The 19,773-nt window shown below is 34.1% G+C and overlaps 1 protein-coding gene across 1 annotated transcript; it reads left to right on the top strand.

Moving 5' to 3' along the window:
- Positions 1-1,049: 1,049 nt before the first annotated feature.
- LOC134649737 (uncharacterized) lies at positions 1,050-7,586 on the top strand. Its single transcript, XM_063504568.1, has 7 exons — positions 1,050-1,131; positions 1,645-1,684; positions 2,312-2,415; positions 2,759-2,860; positions 4,309-4,427; positions 4,889-5,062; positions 7,229-7,586. The coding sequence occupies exons 1-7, from the start codon at positions 1,102-1,104 to the stop codon at positions 7,584-7,586; spliced, it is 927 nt and encodes a 308-aa protein (XP_063360638.1). The 5' UTR covers positions 1,050-1,101.
- The last annotated feature ends 12,187 nt before the right edge of the window (positions 7,587-19,773 follow it).

Here is a 19,773-nt window from a genome sequence, read left to right as displayed (position 1 = left end):
CTTGACCGATAATACTTACAGTTATCGCCATTTCCGCCAGAGTTTCCTGTCATTTAGGTGCTAATTAACTCGGGAACATAAGGACAGTTCAAAAAATAATAATGTACCTAACGTATTGTGTACTCGTATTAAATTGAAATCGTTTATGTCGTGGGCCATCACTTCTTTCAGCGGAAATAAAATTTGGGTCATACATATGCTTTACTTTGTCTCGTGTTTTTGTAATCTAAAGCAAATTTTTGCGTGTTGCATTTTTTCAGTGCTTGAGACTGAAATAAGAAAACCGGGATATACAAGTTGTAACACAAATAGTTGGGATCCTTGGTTATATTCGGTATCGTGTTCTGATTAGGGAAAAACCAGAAGAAAAAGCTTTTTAGGTAGGTATTCCAAGTCAGTCAACTCTCCATATAACGGCCAAAAAATATCCGTTAGTTTTTAGGGTTCCGTACCCAAAGGTTAAAAATCGGGACCCTATTACTAAGACTTCGCTGTCCGTCCGTCCGTCCGTCTGTCACCAGGCTGTATCTCATGAACCACGATAGCTAGACAGTTGAAATTTTCACAAATGATGTATCTCTGTTGCCGCTATAACAACAAATACTAAAAATTAAATTAAATAAATATTTAAGGGGGGCTCCCATACAACAAACACGATTTTTTTGCTCTATTTTTTGTTGATGGCGCGGAACCCTTCGTGCGCGAGTCCGACTCGCACTTGGCCGGTTTTTTTTTACTTTTTCCTAATCAGGACACGATACCGAATATGCCCTTAAACGGATACCCACTATTTTTGTTACACTTTGTATAAAGCAGAGTCGTTAACTTCTATTACCTATATTGTCTACAGAAGTGGTCTTTTTCTACAATATGTTCCACCCATTTGTATGAAAAGAATGCTTCATTGAATTAGATTTGGATTAGATGAATACAGAAAATTCAGGCCTCGATAAGGTCAGCCAAATATGGATACAATTGACGTATGTTCACGATATATAAGTATCGCGCGTTGCCTGCTGCTTGCCGTTGCGTCGCGTGCATTCGAGGACGGGTGTCCTTCAGGAGTGGCCAAGTGTGACAGGAGCCGTGCAAAAACCAAATATGGTATCCGCAGCTCTAGTGCTTCTCACGGTAACTATAAAACTTTTAGAGATTTTTGTACTTTGATAGTTTAAAGTCGTTTTTATTAGACAGGGAAATAATGAAAATCCTCGGTCATATTAGTAATACTGGGTGGCCTAAAGATACCTACTTTGTTTTATTCACTGCAGATTCTTTTTTGTAACTTTATCAAATGCTTGCATCATAGCTACAAGCTACAAGATAATATTTTATACGTTTAAAATGTTTGTCTTGATTTTTGGTGCCATTTCAAAAAGTCGCGTAATTAATAAAAACATATTTAAAAATTCTCTGTTACCCTGTATTAAGTATACTAATTTTGCGGTGCAACTCACATATCAGTATCACTATCAACCCACCAACATATATGGCTCAATGTGGCTAAAGTATGATATTCTCCACGCAAATACTCATAACAGTCACAACTTAATCTGATATAGGTACTCGAATTACGAAAAATCTCCTCTTGGGCTCTTGGGATACGAGTAGTATACTACTAATTATAGCTTCGTTTATTTTCAGTTGTCAGTACTTGCAGTCCACGGGAAAGAAGTGTCTACAGGTACCTCATTACTAGATACCTCATTACTTATTGACTATTTGTACCTTGATTGTACCCCGTTAGAGTCCGCGGCTCCGCGCGGAAATAGAAGAGTCGTGAAATGTAAGGGGACCAATACATACAATACATTAGACCGGCCTCATTCGAACTTTAAGATACGTCAAAATTAATAACGTCAATAAAGATACGATATGTATGGATTACACATGTCAGTTCCAACAGTGTCGTTTTTGTTTGAAGAAACGTCACTTTTGACACTGACATATCCGATCCATGTCGTATCTTTAGCAAATTTAGACGTATCTTAAAGTTCGAATCAGGCTGCATTTACGACTCTTATCTTACCGCACACACTCTATCTATGTTGCAGTTCATTTAAAACAAGGTTTAGCCAAAATTAATCAAATTAGATAATTATATTTTTAAACATAAACATAATTATAATATTAAATTATAAACCTTAAAAAAAGCTATTGTATTATAAAAAAATGCTTTTCACAATCCATAACTCCCGCGAAAACAATATAGGCCTTTGTCCTTTAGTAGGTACACCTGTATGAAATAAGATCTTTTTCGAGCAAGTGTGATGAAAAAACAGTTAATAATTATGAAAATCATATTTTTCAGACGGCCCTATAATTCCGCCAGGATGTGAGGGAAGGACGCTCTGTGACATTAAACCAGCTGATTACCCACAGGAGGAGATCGATAATTACTTGATCAATAACCCGGTAAATAGTTACTAACCTAACTAATATTTTATTCCATACTAGCGACCCGCTCCGGCTTCGCACGGGTTAACAAATGATACATATACCTTCCTCTTGAATCACTCTATGTATTAAAAAAAACGGCATCAAAATCCGTTGCGTAGTTTTAAAGATCTAAGCGTACATAGAGACAGACAGACAGCGGGAAGCGACTTTGTTTTATACTATGTAGTGATCTTGTTCAACATTTTAGTTCATCGCTTTCACCTAATAGCCTATGACCTGTTACTTTAAGATCTATCTATATAGGTAGAAATAATGATTTTCGAAACTATGAGTTTTATATCAACTTATATTTTTCTAGGATTTCCATAAACGCCTAAAGAGGGAGTTTCTTGGTAAAAATCTTAACCCGGTGTTGATTGAAGAAGGGAGCGTAAATGGGAACTGCAAAACAAATGTGACGGTACGTATAAAAACCTTATTTATATTTAGGACTCAAATATAATCAAATATTATCATAAAACATTACCATATATTCAAATATTACCATTTATCATAAAACATTTAAATTCATCTCAAAAAAAGCGGCCAAGTGCGAGTCGGACTCGCCCATGAAGGGTTCCGTATTTAGGCGATTTAAGACGTATAAAAAAAACTACTTACTAGATCTCGTTCAAACCAATTTTCGGAGGAAGTTTACATGGTAATGTACATCATATATTTTTTTAGTTTTATCATTCTCTTATTTTAGAAGTTACAGGGGGGGGGGACACATTTTACCACTTTGGAAGTGTCTCTCGCGCAAACTATTCAGTTTAGAAAAAAATGATATTAGAAACCTCAATATCATTTTTGAAGACCTATCCATAGATACCCCACACGTATGGGTTTGATGAAAAAAAATTTTTTGAGTTTCAGTTCGAAGTATGGGGAACCCCAAAAATTTATTGTTTTTTTTCTATTTTTGTGTGAAAATCTTAATGCGGTTCACAGAATACATCTACTTACCAAGTTTCAACAGTATAGTTCTTATAGTTTCGGAGAAAAGTGGCTGTGACATACGGACGGACAGACAGACGGACAGACGGACAGACGGACAGACAGACAGACAGACAGACATGACGAATCTATAAGGGTTCCGTTTTTTGCCATTTGGCTACGGAACCCTAAAAAGCAAGTAAATTAAACTTATGCTAACACAAAACAGAAACTAAAACTGAATATAAAATACTTCCCTTATTTATTGTTCAGTATGCTTTTGTTATGTCTGGCCATTTATGTGTGATGTCTCATTAGAAAACTTCGACGTACAATTCGCCGAAATGTATGAAGCAGATTTTTCTTTGCATTTACATTCAAACAATATTTTACAGTAGCTAGTTTCGTTTTTAATTTTGGGTGTTTCGTATTGTCTTTTTATTGTGGACAAAGAGAGCATGATTTTTAAAAATTAATTTTTGCTAATCTCATTATTCGCTTGCCCTTTTCCCATCACTTGGAGTCGGCGCAACATGTCTTTTTCAGGTACCTCTGACGTTCGTTATCTCATAATTTACCTGCTTTCTTTTCATATCATTTCTCACACAATCCATCCACCTTTTCCTTGGTTTTCCTTTCTTCTAACATTCCTCCACCTTCATTTCTAATACCTTTCTCGTCACATGACTTCATCCCTCCGCATTACATGCCCGTACCACGCTAGACAATTTGATCTCAGTTTTTACTGTTATGGGTGCAACTTTCAGGCTTCCTCTCTCATTCCTAAATTTGTTCATTCTCGTCACAAAACAGATCCATCTCTCAATATTTTCATCTCCGCAACTTGCAATCTCTTTTCATCCATCATTTAGGCAGCTCTTTAGGGCCCAAATGTTATAAAATGTATCAAATTCTATTTTCTTTTACTTACAGCTTACTGCACCATACCAGCAGGTCAATAATCCAAGCAAGCTTCCCAAAGTAATCGTGCAATCTCAGTATTACCAACAGAAAATACAACAAGTCACATGCGTCACATCTTCGAATGTTAAGTAAGTATATCCTTGTATCCTGCCCAGTCTACTATTACTACTTCATTATACGAAAAAAAATGTTTGCGAAAACTTTAAATTTTGATACAAGCTTTGTCACAATTCTAACAAATCCAAACATAATTAGGTTGCGTTGTTTTATCCTCCGAAGGCCCAAGGTCCTACCTATAGACCACTATACATTTTCAAGTGGAACAAAGTCGCTTTTGCTTTGTTTCGTTTAATTTTCAGACAACGCAAAATCAACTCTATTTCTTACAATCTAGGTTCTAATTTCAGTGGCAAATTTTGGGATGTTTGGTTTGTATAGCTGGGCCTTAGGAGGTTTCACGAAAAGCATCTATATTTGACTCTATCGATATAGGAACTCCCTACCGATCATTTATGTTTGCCCTCAGCCTAATGCTAAACATTATCACATTTAATTCCTTTCAATAATAAGTATTGTTTTATTTTTGCAGGAAAAACGAGAATCAGTGCTTTGGCGATTTAGTACAAAATAATAAGAGAACCCAGTGCATACAAAAAACCCGAAAGCATAGGCTAATCGTATATGATCGTGAAAAACAGAAAATGGAAGAGATTAATGGAATAATTAATGTAGATTGCATCTGTGATGCGACAGATGCGTACTAGTATGATGGAAAGTGAATAAAAGCATAGAGAAATATAGTAAGACAAGAGTGCTCACTCCATACATCAGTTTTGGTACTGCTACTTGACAATAGATGTAGCAGTACTGATAGTTCCGCTACTCGATGCTAGATGTAGACACTGAAATTATTAGTCTTTTTGGTACCAAAACTGATAAATGGAGTAAGCAGTCTATGTATTTTTTTCTCTATGATAAAAATCAGAAATCCCTACCATTCTGTAAAACCGACTAACTATAGTTCAAATTAAAAAAAAAAAAGCTTCCAACTATGGTCCACAATGAACTCTTCGTTCAAGTAAGTTTATAAATCTAACAAAAACACAGACAAAACCAAATGGAATATCGGTATTTAGACTTCATTAATATGAGGACCAAAAATTGTAGAACTGGACGAATAGTTCGGTGGTTTTACTATACAGTACTGTCAAGTAAGAAAAGTCTTAAGGGTTTCTCATTCTACTAATTATATTATTTGTTGTATTGATGTAAATAGGAATCGGGGCTTGTACTCGTACTTGTGATATGTGACGACACGGAAGTCCTCTATCATCAATTATTAAAGTTATGGGCATTTAATTACAAATAGGGATGTTTTACATAGACAGGGGTTGTTGGGAAAACGAATGTAATCATAAGAATATTCCCTGGCATTATTAAACTAATTAATTATATGCTTGATTGTATGCAGCATAGTTTTACATGGACTGAATGCATAGTTAATATGAAAGGAAGACAAATGTTTCACATAAAACAATGTAGGAATTATTAAGACATTACTTTGTAAAATGAAAGCTAACGCTGTGAGCATTGCATAAGTGTCCACTGAATAGTTGGAAACTTACTTTAACTATAGTAATCTACAGTATTTACTGTAAATTAGAGGAATTAGATGTATTACTACTTAAGTGGAAGAAGCTTTGTATGTCAAACTTATTTGAACATTGTAGGTGTTCGCTTAATAAAATAAAAAACTTAATTTTGCAAATTACTATAAAACTAGGGAATAAAAATACATAATTTCGATGTAAAAGGAGTCTGTATATGTGTTTATTCCATAGGAATTTATCAATTAGCTAATTACTGTAAAATATTTATTTTCAATATAAGTATCTACATAAGCGGGTTAAATAAATGAATTCCAAAATGAGAGTTCATTCTAGTAAAAAAATTGTAGAATTAGATAAACATATTATGTATCAATTATGTAGAATGTATTTAAGTAAGGCAATGAAACTTTATAATATGATTATAAGCTAAAATTTACATAGAAAAATCTTTTGTATGTAAGCATGAATTTACACCTAGGAAAAGTCTGATCTAGAATGCAATTGAGAGATCAGGGAGTCTTTAAAGCTTAAGGGAAGTATATTTCAATCAATTTATGTAATATAATGTATATAAATTCGAACATTTAATGTTCACAAGTAAGTTTTGAACAAGGAAAGTTTGTATGTTAAAATCATGTAAAATTGAGATTAATATTGTAAATATTGTTTTAAGAGATTAGATCATATGTCTAAGAAATAGTTTCAGTCATAATTAACAGTAGAAATATCAGGAAAAGGTAGGGAAAGGCTTGCAAATAATTTGCTAGGTGAAAATCGTATATGACAATTTCAACTAGGAAAAATCATGGAAAATTGATGGTGTAGATACAAGTTGCTACTATAGAAAATTAAAACATATGATAAAAAGATAGTTTTAGCCTTATTTAACAGTGAAAACTTTGGGAAATTCAAAGAATCATACAAATAAAATGATAGGTTATTTTTGTTCATAACTTCTAAACTAAGAGGATTACCGATGTGAAATTATAGGAATATATAAATAAAAAATAGATACATCTGATTTTGCATTAATTTTCATCTAAAAACAAGTATTTTGCTCAAAATTATGGAAAACTAATTCCATAGGAAAAATTTCATAATATGGTTTCAAAGGAAAATGAACCTTAAATTCAAACATAATAAGGTTCAAATTTGCTTGCACCATAGTATCGAAAATTCGAATTAGGAACGGGAGAAGGGAATTACGTTATTTTCGTCGACGAACAGGACGACGAAGACGATTGAAACGTTCAAGACGGCCAGGACGATAAAATTGGGGGGTATAAATAGAGGGGCCCAATTCTCGGGGATTCATTCAGTCTACGGCAGCGGACCAGAGAAGACCTCCTAAGAAGAACGAAGAAGAGGATCCAGGAAGCAGAAGAGCGAAGCCCTACGGACTCCGGCGGCCCTGCGGACACCGAGGAAGACTGCGGAGCTCTAAGCGGGCATTCTCCGAACACGAAGCCCTACGGACTCCGGCGGACCTGCGGACACCGAGGAAGACTGCGGAGCTCTAAGCGGGCATTCTCCGAACACGAAGCTCTACGGACTCCGGCAACCCTACGGACTCCGAGGAAGACTGCGAGCCCTAAGCGGGCATTCTCCGAACAACTTCGGCGACGGGAGCTGGTTGCAGAGCTCCGGGAGCAGGTTGCAGAGCGTCGGAGCGGGTAGCAGAGGTTCCTGAATTCTTCGAAGCCTTCTAGTTTCCGGGTGAGTGATTACTTATTCATATGAATTGTGTTATTATATGATTTTTATTATAGGTCGTTTGAGAAAACATAGTACCTACCATGTTACTGAAATGCTAAATGAGATATTTACAGGGAATAAGATGATTATAGAATGCGAATTTATTAAAATAAGAAAATAAGATCTTGGCAATGCGAAATATTTATTGATTTCTAGGGACTGTTTAAATATAGAGATAATTAATTAAAAAATCCTCCGCTTTGGCATTATGAATTTATGAGCAATGTATTGATATGGTACAAAGAAACCTTGCATTCAAAGATATTGAAACTGAATTAAATGAGAATAAAATGCTTTTGCGTTAAAGAATTTGAAATAATCATAAAAAATGATTAAAATTGGAATGAAGCCTTTACCAATAAATGAAAAGGCCTGGTATAGAAAAGTATGCCAAAATTCTGTTCATATTTCATGATTTGGGGAACATCGGATAGCTGAGCGATTCCGAAAGTTTATAGATGTAAAAGAATCTCATCTATACTCTGTGTTCAATACCAAATAAAAAGAATTGAAACTTGAACTGAATATAATTTATTGTTTATGTATTTATTTTTGGGCTTTATTCTGGTTTTCATTTGATAGATAGATTTATAAGTAGAAGCATAAATTTAAGGGTTAGCTGTTCCACTTCAGAATACTCCCGAATCAATAATTTACAGGACGATGTCATCATGGATCCTCCTCTTCCAACAAGTCGAATCATCAATGAAACTCAAATTATATGTTTTTCTTATATTCAATTATTGTAGGAAGCTATTGCGATTTTTATGTATATTAGCTTTTGACCATGATCAGAGATTTATATAATTTAGCTTGAGCCTTAGATGTCGTCCCGTCTGATGACAAGTTGCGTTGATAGGAATTCCAGCAGTTTTTCTTTCATGGTTTCTTTTCTGCTGGATTGTAGATTACGAAACCATAGTAGAGTCTTATTAACTGTTAAGCAGGTAACTTTTAGGGACTAAAATAATTAAACTCTAAAACTCCTCAACTAAAAATCATATTTTCTGGTTAATAAACGCTTTAAAACCTTATTCTGTGTTTGCTTTAGTGATTATCCCTGCTCTCCTAAAAGTTCCTGAGTTACTATTAACAATGTAGGATCTTACCACTACGATCTTTGCCTGGCCATAGTTTATAAGAAGACTGCAAAGCATGGAAATTCTGACTCAAAGGGAATTAACAAATTAGTTTTATAGTATGGTAAGTTTTAGGTTAGCTTTCAAATGTTTTCATTAAAGGGTTAAGTAAGTTCTTTGAATTTAGGAGGGTTAGACGTTAGAATATTAGGCCGTGAGCGTTTAGGTAAGTAAGTAGGTAGGGTTCTTTTCAGTTTGGAGTGCCGTATTACCAGGATGTAACTGTTATTCAAGTTAGAATTAAAATAGGGTTATAATATGTGAGACTGAGATTCCAAGCTTTGCGGTCAGTTTGTTGTTTGTGAAAGTTGAGGGAGAGTTGGGATGGTTACTGAAGCGAATGGGTAGGGGTAAATCAATCGTATTAATACGTACTTGTTGTTGATTTGATTGTAATCACTAACACAATCACATTTTTAGTTTTAACTTTTACACAAACACTTAATATGTAGCACTGCTTCCATTGTCTTTGATATGAAAGATTCTTCATCATCGTCATAATTTAAGAGCCTTGCTCTTGTCGGTGGAGTAATTGCCGAATGATACACTCGCGATATTTGATAAATTAATTAGGATAAAACAATGTTTTGTTAGGTTAATAAAAAGCCGGCAAACTTGTCAAGTCAAGGAGAGACTTCTGTTTGAAGGATGGGACGTTCGGATACTGTAACTTTTTGTATGCGTTTTACAATAGATACAAATATTACTATTTTTTTTGTGTAACTAATTTAGATAAAATTAGCAGTTAAACGAAATCATAAGTTTTTCCTTGAAAAGTTCTTCGTTTATTCAAAACATGTTTTATCTTTATATATATGTACATAATGCATCTCCATCGGAAGCGGGAAATTTGAAGGACTGTCATTGCAATTGCAATTTGTTTATTTCATGTCTTAAAATAGCGTTAGCATAAAGGCATTTATTTTGCTTTTGCTCCAGCAGTGATACTTTATGCCAGAGCAAGTGCTGCCCTCTGCAGATCACGTATGTTTCCTTGTACAATGTAGGTTCATTTATTTTATGAACTGCATTGGATGCTTAAACTTCACATTTACATTCCGCGCCAATGTGCGGAGTGCACTTGTGCTGGCCTCTATGGTTCATGCATGTTCCCTGTACTGTACCTGAACTTTGCTTCAAATTCATTTTATTGATAGGTCAGTCATATGAAAATCTGTTCAGTCGTATTTAGGATACTCATGAGCATGCTTATGGGCAGATAGATATATTGGGAACCATGTTCCATAATGGGTATTAATAATTTTGTAAGCTAGTCTTGAGTTCTATATTTTAAGGGCAATTAACCAGTAATTGATATCACATTTGCTACATTTGGACTAGTTTCTATTCAGTTATTCAGAAAACTTTTAGATACATAATGTGGAATTAGTAGAAAGGTTGGGAAAGTTAGTAAGATTACAGAGAAAAGGCTTCGATTGTTATAGAAAATATCAGTCAGTTATCAAGGCTAGCACACAAAATTATAACATGGGTTGAAAATGTTGAAATAATGCAGAATATAACTTTTATTAATGATCAGGAACATATTTCAAACATAATATATTACACACATGGGGTAAATTGCTTAACATATAAGGTAAATTCTTCTTCATTAGCTTGTAGATTTGACATTTTGCCGTAGTATCGATTCAGTAGACCTTAGGCCGACTACACTGGGGACAGGCGAGTGTGCACCTTTGCAATCTTTGCTGCTCAATGCCTTCTGAAATCAGAAAAATAAATTAAATTAATATCTATTGCTTGGGTTAATTGGTTTCAGTATTTGTTCTGTTATTTCCTTTTGTAAGTTTTTCGCATTTTCAAGCTTAACATAAGACTAAAGTAAAAGTTTGGAAATGTGATTTTCAGATATAGAGTCTTTGAAGATACGGGATAAACGGTCAGTAATTTTCTGCCACTTCTTGGCTTATACATAACATAGGGGCAGCTATTTACTAGTTTAAATTGAGACACTACATAAAATGTAAGAATCTATGTATGTATTGTATGCGTGTTAAGCAGTTAGGTTTAACATTAATACAATATTACACTGATAGAGCATACAGTCATACATCTGCATAACTTATATTTAAATATAACAAAAATGATCAATACCTTTTTAGTTTTCATCTTGAGCAATCTATAGGTCTGTCACATGCTCACGCCATGTCATACTAGTTTTGTTACGTTTCCGGTTGAATACCATTTCAGCTTGAATTTTGTAGTTCACTTATGTCAGATCATCTCAAAAAGTATGTAGGACGCTCGGGAGCTACGGCCTTCGTACAGCAGATTACAATCAAGTGATAGTCATGTTATTGGTAGTCATTCTTGAAAAAGGTTATTTATTCATCTAGATTTCTGATGCGGCGTGTTCTGTCTCGTGTCACAGGATCTACATCAATGGGCGTTTGTCAGCATTTCATTTTCACAGACTGGTTTTGTAGTTCAATGGTACTTCATTGGTACAAAGGGAGGAGTCAACTTCGATGACATGTTGGCATAGACTTGAAGGGCTAAGATCTTAGTCAATCTCCACGTTTTGTAGACAAAAGGTAGCGCAGATTTACAATGGGTTTGAAGAAGGAAGGTGGTCACGTGACTACGTACAGGAGCAGGCGCAGCGCAACATTTTCTTTATCCTTCTGTAGGTGTAACTATTCATTCTAGGTTGCTCCATTTATTTCAGGCTGTGTTCCTGTTACACTGCAACAGGTGTCTCTTTGTCGCTGTTTTATTATGTAGGTCTACATGATTGACTCTTGCATCGACGCGAGAAGGTGTTGTTAGCTTGAGGTCATTGGTGCGACGGGAGAGGTGTTGTCAGCGCGAAGTTGTTAGCATGTTGATAGAGGGTGTTGTCGGCACGGTGTCGTAGGCGCAGAACAGGAACTCCAAAATGTTTATTTTCAGATTGAAAGCTTGAGGTGCCGGCGAATGATTGTACTACCAGCTTTTGTTGATCTGAAATTATTTAATAAAATGAGTGATTAAGGTGTTTTATATTGCTTTATGACCAAGGAGATAGTTTAGATTGAGTTTTGTGTAGGCATTCTAGAACGCAGGGTAACATTCAATACACCAGAACAGGGTAACGGGGCTTGACATGATGGCTATCACATAATAAATAGACTTTAAAGTTTGTTTTGTCATACCGAAGTATCAAATGGTATTAATGGCTTGGTCTTGGCACAAGTTTATTGTCTTTTACTGTCACATACTGTTTAGATTCATTTCGGACACCTCTTTACAAAAGGGTATTATGAATCTTGTACTTACATGATTCTATATTCATTTGTTTCATTGTTTTTACTATGCTAGTTGAAGCACAGACTAGGCGCACACATCACTAATTACCGGTTCGAGTTTCTCACAGGTTGCATTTACTGTATTGCTTGCTTAAAACCTGAAAATAAAAACAAATTTATAAAATATTGGTTGTATGAAGCGATTGTACGTTGTTCGGAGCATGAGTGTCGGAAAGACTGGATAGAAATACAATAGAGCTTGTTTATTAGAGGGAATTCATTTGAGAAGTTGAATCCCTAATATACATTAAGTTGGTTTCGATAAAGTTTTACAATTAAAGATAGTACGTACCGGTTACTTTCACATCTTGATTTTCTGTTTTTGTAGTCATCTTAGCCTCTTAGACTGCATTTTGCAATAATTATCACAGTAAGTTAGGTAATATTTCGTTCATAGTTTGCTGCAAAACCGATTGTGGACTCATGTGAACGATATTTGAATCTGGAATCAAAACACAAACAATCATTGGAGGTTACAAACAAAGTACATAATTTCATACAACTATTTATACGACTTCAAGAAAGCAATGTTTAATCTCTAAAATGTATACTTACTTGTTTTTCTCAAACGTTTTTACACTTTAAACAAGTTGGCAAGTTAAACGGAAACTTTTATTTCTCCATTACGACATTTGACATTTGTTTGAGTTGACATAATTTTCTAGCGGTAATATCAACACAATACGTAATTCAAAATTAGATTCGGTAGTACGTCCTCATGTCTCTTTCTTTAGTACAGTAAACGAAAGTGACACACTGACATCAATATAATGTCAAGTTGACGTTTAATTTTGGCGAGAATGGAATAGGAAACAAGATACAAAATGGCGTTGACGTTTGCGTTTTGTTTCGTTACGTTGAATTAAAGGGCTCTACGGATCTTACACCAAATTGAGTGCGGTTTTATATTATTGTTGTTCAACTGGTATGATAGTGTGTTTGGTGGCGAAAAAGAAAAAGAAACAATAAAGGATATTTTTATAGCACAGCAAAAAAGAAAAAAATAACGGAAGAATTTATTGCGAAGCGAAATGAAATTCATAACAAAGCAAATTATTGCAGCCAGATATGAATATTAACCACTGTCATGTTTATGTATAGAAGACAGAGAGAGGTATAGAGGGAGAAAGAGAGAGGTATAGAGGGAGAAAAAGAAGAAAGTTTCATTCAACCATTATTGGAAACAATTGGAAACAATAATTGAATTTGACACAAAGATTGTAGGAGAATTAACATGGGACAAAGAAAACTTTATTTTATAATAATGTTGGCGTCTGTTCAAGATTTCATGGTGTATAATAAGTGTGAAAAATAAGTGCGAATTTGTATTTGTTCCTATCTCTTTCTAACAAAGACCATTTTATGATTAATAGAAAGGGATAAACTACGTGAAGAGTGTTTATCACACAAGTGTAGTGATAAATTTAGTGAGTGATAGTGATTAAGATTCGTTCGCGAGTGTGAGTGTATAAGTGTGTGGGTGAGTTATAGTGTGTGTTCGTGTTAATTTCTATTTTGTGTAATATATGAAGTAGTGTTTGGAATTTCGAATTTAGAAGAAATATAATCAAGATTTTTCACGTCGCAAGGTGTGGACAGGCTTTAATCGTGACCATAGACAAACATTCAGTGATTGGAGCTTAGCCGACCAATGACGAGACAGGTGCTTAGCCGACCAATGACGAGACAGGATGGTCTATACTCTGTATTAGTCATAATGACAATAGAATAACCTATAAAATTGATTTGTGTAACTTGAAATGAGACAATAATTTGGATTTTTATGCGCATAACGTAATTAGCTTACAAGTAAAAGAGAGCATAATGAAGAAACGTTCCATTATCAAGAGAAGAGGAGAGTCTCAGAGATCTTTAAAGAACCATAATCGAAACCAAACATGACGGCAGTGTTATCACTTATCAAGATGGATTTGATTGTATTACCATGTTGATTGTGTTATCAGTGTTATCACCATGGTATCACTGTTATCAGGAGCAACTATTTAGGACCGACAATAGAAGAACGAGATGCATCTGGAGTTTTAAATGTTGTAGATCAAAAGAAACGATACTAGAATTAACGCTTGTCTTATAATCAACATAGGTTCGGAAAAACAAATTGAAGAATCAAATCGTCACATTATCATAACGAGATTACTCAGTGCACTCGGCGAGAGGTTAACATCAGGGATTATCACAATGATTGTTAATGTGTTGATCAGTTTGTGCGACTACGATCAACCATCGGACCAGTATGTTGCAGATTTTATCTTCGTACGCTTTTGAATCACAACGGCATAATTAAGTGGATAGTTACCTACTAATAAATTGAAGTCAGCCTGGAATAAAAAAACAGTTCAATTTAGAGGGAGAAAAGAAAGTTACGTGTAAAGGCCATTTACCATCTTCTGAATGAATTTCATCAAGTTTAGCATAGCAGCACATCTGTTCTAGCTGTAAGGAAAGGAAAATGATATGGAACTGGCAACTTCAGTACAAAGAGTTTAAAGAAAAAAGACAATAGTGGGAGAAGGATTGGAAGAAAAGCAACAACAATATTGTATTAGATGGAAGGAACTGAAATTTATTTTGGAAGGAGAAAAACTGGCAACTTCAGTATAAATAGATTGAAGAAATAAGTTAAGAGAGGGAGGGATATATAATAGAGGGAGAGAAATTGGAAGCAAAACACATTCACAAAATAACATTAGACGCGGTAGTCAACCATAGTCCGGCTGAGAGACGGAATAGTTGCTTATATTATGTACAGAAGTGTAAATTTTATACAGTAAAACTTTTGTTGTAGTTTCGTTTCATACATTTATTTTTCATATAATTATAAGTCTTAGCAGTAAGAACTTTAGCGTTTAAGAAAATCAATACAAAAGATAAGTTATCGGTCAAAGTTTTATTTTACCTCCTGTTTGGTCTAGTGGGTAATGAATCTGCCAATTTTCAAGCTATAGTTCTGGGTTCGAATCCTAGTAAGAGTATATTTGTGTGTAGAACACATTATTTGCTGTAAGAAAATATGTGGGGATGGACCGGGATAGGTCAGCAGTGGGTTTGATGGAGCTTGCACTATATATTATAACACATTGTATAGGGTGGTTCAATTGACTAGTTAGAACTGGAAATACTATAATATTCGATTTTTAGTAGCGCCTAGTTTAACAGAGACGCATTGCTCACTCGCTTGCTCAGTCAACAGCGTCTGTGCTTGTAGTATCGAGGTAGGTATATTATGACAGATTTAATTATGTTTATATTTTATCACGATCAAGTAGTATAGTTATAGTTTTGAGGCCAAGATAAAAGGTTGAGTTACGTGAACTTTCCTGCTACGACGTACTCGTATTCGTAGAGTGTCAGGCATTCATATTCTGAATGAAAAACAAGGAAATGTACCTACTTATGATTATGAGTATTATGACCAACACAACAGGTAATTCAATATTATTATCGTCACAGTTCAGGTTTAGAGGATTTAAGTATGTCATGTTTTGAGTTACCAGGGATTGTCTGAGTCTTCGGGTGTTTAGCTAAGTCAGAGTTTGACCAGAAAGCCAGTATACCTACACATCGAGCTGGAACACATAGCCATCATCGCAGCATTATATGATAAGTGTCTTACGTTCAATTCAATAAATTTTAATAGTTGTAATAAAAAAATAAGTCAATAATAAATTGTTGGTACAAGTTTTTATCGCCGACTGTACTTTTGTTATCTAACTGATACTAATCGAGACAATTCTCAAAGCGCCGAACACAGTTAGATTGCGTTGTTCTAACACAGAGTTATTATAGCTGTCTTCTGTCTCCATCATCATCATTAATCAACTCTATAGTACCGTAGTATTGCATTGTCACCTAACCAGAGTGTCTCACTCCGCGATTTCGTCGCTTTGCTACAGGTAGCTAAAATTACCTACTTCCGTTCGGCCCCAATTTTGGGGAAAGCCATAAGTCGCGCGTGGCGCTGTTGCCACCTAGCGGCCATATCTGTGCTGATCGTAACAGACGCGTTTTGTTGGAGAGTGAGTCTTCTGTACTTAGTACTATTATTTATTTTGTCACCTAACTTACATATGTATGCAAATTTTCAACTTCATTCGAAACCGGGAAGTAGGCCAAAATTTAGCTCGCAGGATTTGATCTGTACAAGCGTAGTTATTTATATAGGTACCTACATTGCAAGTTAAATAAAAATTGAACATAATCACATGTATAAATTTCATACACCGGTAAAACTAAGTTCATTTGAACAATGAATTTTAATTAGGTTCCATATATTATCTTTCAAAATGTCTAGGAGACCGAGCTTCTCTCGGAAGACATATGGAAAATAAGGGGTGTGCGTTTTCCCAGAGATGAGACTTAGCTGGATCGATTTATCGCCCCGAAAACCCCATGAGTATAACAAATTTCATCGAAATCGTTAGAGCCGGTTCCGAGATCCCCGGAAAATATATATATAAATAAATAAATAAATAAATATACAATAATTGCTAGCTAAAAGGTATAAGATAGGTAGATAGAATACAAGTTTAACAAGTTATTTATATATATTTGCTGAGTGTTTCAGGACAGAAGTTAAGATCGCTAAGCACGTCGTGGTTCGCAAGTAGACTTCAACAGCGACAAGCAGCTTCTAAGGTTTGTTTTCGGCTGGAGGGTCTACAAGCCAGGCGGAGCAGGTCTATCTGGCATTGGCAAAGGAACGTGAGTCAATTTCTATTTTTACAAATTTAGCTAAATAATTAATTTATTTATTACAGTGAACATGTCGACCTTACCACGAGCTTTAATTAAGTATTGATATTTTCATACAGGTTACAATTTCACGCTAGATGTCACTGTACCATCTGCAAACTAGCTAACAACATTTTATTTAGTAATATACTTAACGTAAGAAATAATTTTACCATTTTAGTACCAAAATCGAAACTAGATGTCACTGTACCATCTGCAAACTAGCTAACAACATTTTATTTAGTAATATACTTAACGTAAGAAATAATTTTACCATTTTAGTACCAAAATCGAAACTAGATGTCACTGTACCATCTGCAAACTAGCTAACAACATTTTATTTAGTAATATACTTAACGTAAGAAATATTTTTACCATTTTAATACCAAAATCGAAACTAGATGTCACTGTACTTTCATGAAACTGACTAACGATATGATTCTAAGATTTTTACTTATGAAAAATATTTATCCACTTTAGTTCTAAAAAAATTACACGAGATGTCACTATACTTACCGTAAACTAGCTAACGGAGTGTACTCTAACATTTTACTTAAAATAAGTAAATAAATAAATATTCATCTTTTAGTTCCAAAACACATTATTAGATGGCGCTGTACTGACTGCAAACTAGCTAATGGAAAGATCAAATAATTATACGTAGTGTGGAATTATGGGATACTTGCCATATAAGTAGGAATGGTTATATTATTATTACGGATTCTGGTTCGAAATATAGGTACAGTTTTTATTTACAGACGTTTATTAATGATTTAGAAAACTAGTAAATGATCTTTTATGAATATTTGAGATAAATTATCTGTAGGTAATAGTAGTTTATGCAACAGTGATATAATAAGGGTTCTTAAAACTCAAGGGTCGAAGTTACAAAACGAGACGTAGTCGAGTTTTGTAAAAAAAGACCCGAGAATTTTAAGAACCAGTTATGAGCTGTTGCATACATTACTTTTTCTATGACAGCTGCAGCAAAAAAAAAAAAAAAAAAAAAAAAAAAAAAAAAAAAAAAAAAAAAAAAAAAAAAAGAGAGTTATTATTAAAAACAAGAGTTATTATTAAAAAAAAAGAGTTATTATTAAAAAAAAGAGTTATTATTAAAAAAACAATGAGTTATTATTTAAAAAAAAAAAGAGTTATTATTGTAAATGAAAACATACCTCTTTCAATCAAGATGATCGGAACTTGTATCTTTAAAAAAAATAAAGCAGTTGTATTATACTCATAAGATGACTGCTAGCAGTCATCTTATGAGCCTATAGACAAAGCATTCAAATGACATTGCTTTAGATATCACTGTCAGTCATTTAATTGACACATTTAAGTGCTGGAGTAGAAAAATGACTTTTTGGTAATCTGAGATGACTGTGACAGATAGGAAAGTAATTTGTTTGATAATTGGTGTCTATTTAATAATTGTTTTTATGTAGTCAAATTTTACCAAAAGTATTATCTAGTACGTACGTAGGTACGACTTTAAGTTAATCATAGACATACGTATATCGAATCCTTATAATTTAGTTTAGCTTTAGCTGGTTGCGAATCATTGTATCATTTGTAAAATATTGTAATTTCGTCACATAATATTTGGTAAACAGGTTGGAGAGTTTCTTATGGTCTTACATAATTATTGTACTTGAATTACGAGTTAGTGTGATTTGCAAACAGTTATCTGCTATAAAATTCAGGAGTTTTGAAATGTTGTTGTGGGAATATGTTTTGAACATTTAGTACAAAATTTATAGGGTCAGTCCTTGGGTGTCTATGAAGAGGGGTCATCTTTGGTCCTGCCTATACCTTATGTGTAGTGAAGTGTTTAGGGAGTTGAAAGTATTTTGATTGTATTAATCTTAAGATTTATGCAATACATTTACTGGCCTCTCGAGCACGGGATGAGAAGTCTGGGTGTTTTTGTTTGCCAATACAAACAAGTTTGTATTGGAGTCAATGGAAGCATACGGACTAATTGGTGACTTGACTTTGTCCGCGTTTTTCATAGATAACTTAACAATGTCGAGTTTTACTTTAGTGGAACTCGGTATTGTGGACATCGCTGTTTTTTTTAATAGTATGATTAAACTTAGAAGCAGGCCGCGGTGCAAATGCCTGGTTTATAAATTATTTTACAGTTGCTTTGCTCTTTGCGTGTTTAGAATATTTGAATACATTTAAGTCTTTGTTCACATAAATTTTGAGTCACTTTTATTTAGACCGGAAATACTATGGATTCTGATGTAACTCACAATAGCATTTTATGAGAAGAATGTTTGAGAGTGTAGTAGTTGTTTTGTTAATGTATAAATTTGAGTTATTTTGATAAAATATTATGAGTCTTACTCACTTTAAGAGTGATACCTATTAAGTTTTGTATTTTAGATTGTTAGTTATGTAATAGGAAATACTTTGAGTTCAGAAACTCGTGAGTTTGACTTTTTTAATTTTCCAAATAAATATTTTATTTAAACGAGTTTTCGGACACGAGTATTGCACACATGGTAACCAAGACAGAATTTTAATAATTTATTTATTTATTTAAAATTTGTTGCACAAAATTTATACAACAATGTATGAATGGCGAACTTAATACAAAATGGCATTCTCTACCAGTCAACCAAAAATTTATATTGTAATGATTGTATGGTGGGACTTTGTGGGATTCCCATATTAAGGGGTGGTTATTTCATTGTTAATTATAAAAATACGGGTTCTTTTAAATAATTATTTCTGAGTGTTATTAATTAAATGGGAATCTGTGAGTTTAGGGAATTTTGATTATTCTGATCATGTTTTTATTGATTTTGGGTTGTTGAATGGAACCGTGTGTTTTAGGCAATGAAAGCGAGAGCGTATGAAAGGGATGTATGAAAGGTTCAAAGATGATGTATGAATGGTGAT

This window comes from Cydia amplana, chromosome 7 (assembly GCF_948474715.1).
Source record: "Cydia amplana chromosome 7, ilCydAmpl1.1, whole genome shotgun sequence".
In the NCBI taxonomy this organism is placed as follows: domain Eukaryota; kingdom Metazoa; phylum Arthropoda; class Insecta; order Lepidoptera; family Tortricidae; genus Cydia; species Cydia amplana.
This window is presented reverse-complemented; position numbering and strand designations above follow the sequence as displayed.

Coding starts and splice junctions, on each gene's coding strand:
- LOC134649737 (XM_063504568.1), top strand. CDS start 1,102: ATGGTATCCGCAGCTCTAGTGCTTCTCACG. Junction 4,428..4,888: donor GTCACATCTTCGAATGTTAA/GTAAGTATATCC, acceptor TTATTTTTGCAG/GAAAAACGAGAATCAGTGCT. Junction 5,063..7,228: donor GATGCGACAGATGCGTACTA/GTATGATGGAAA, acceptor GGATTCATTCAG/TCTACGGCAGCGGACCAGAG.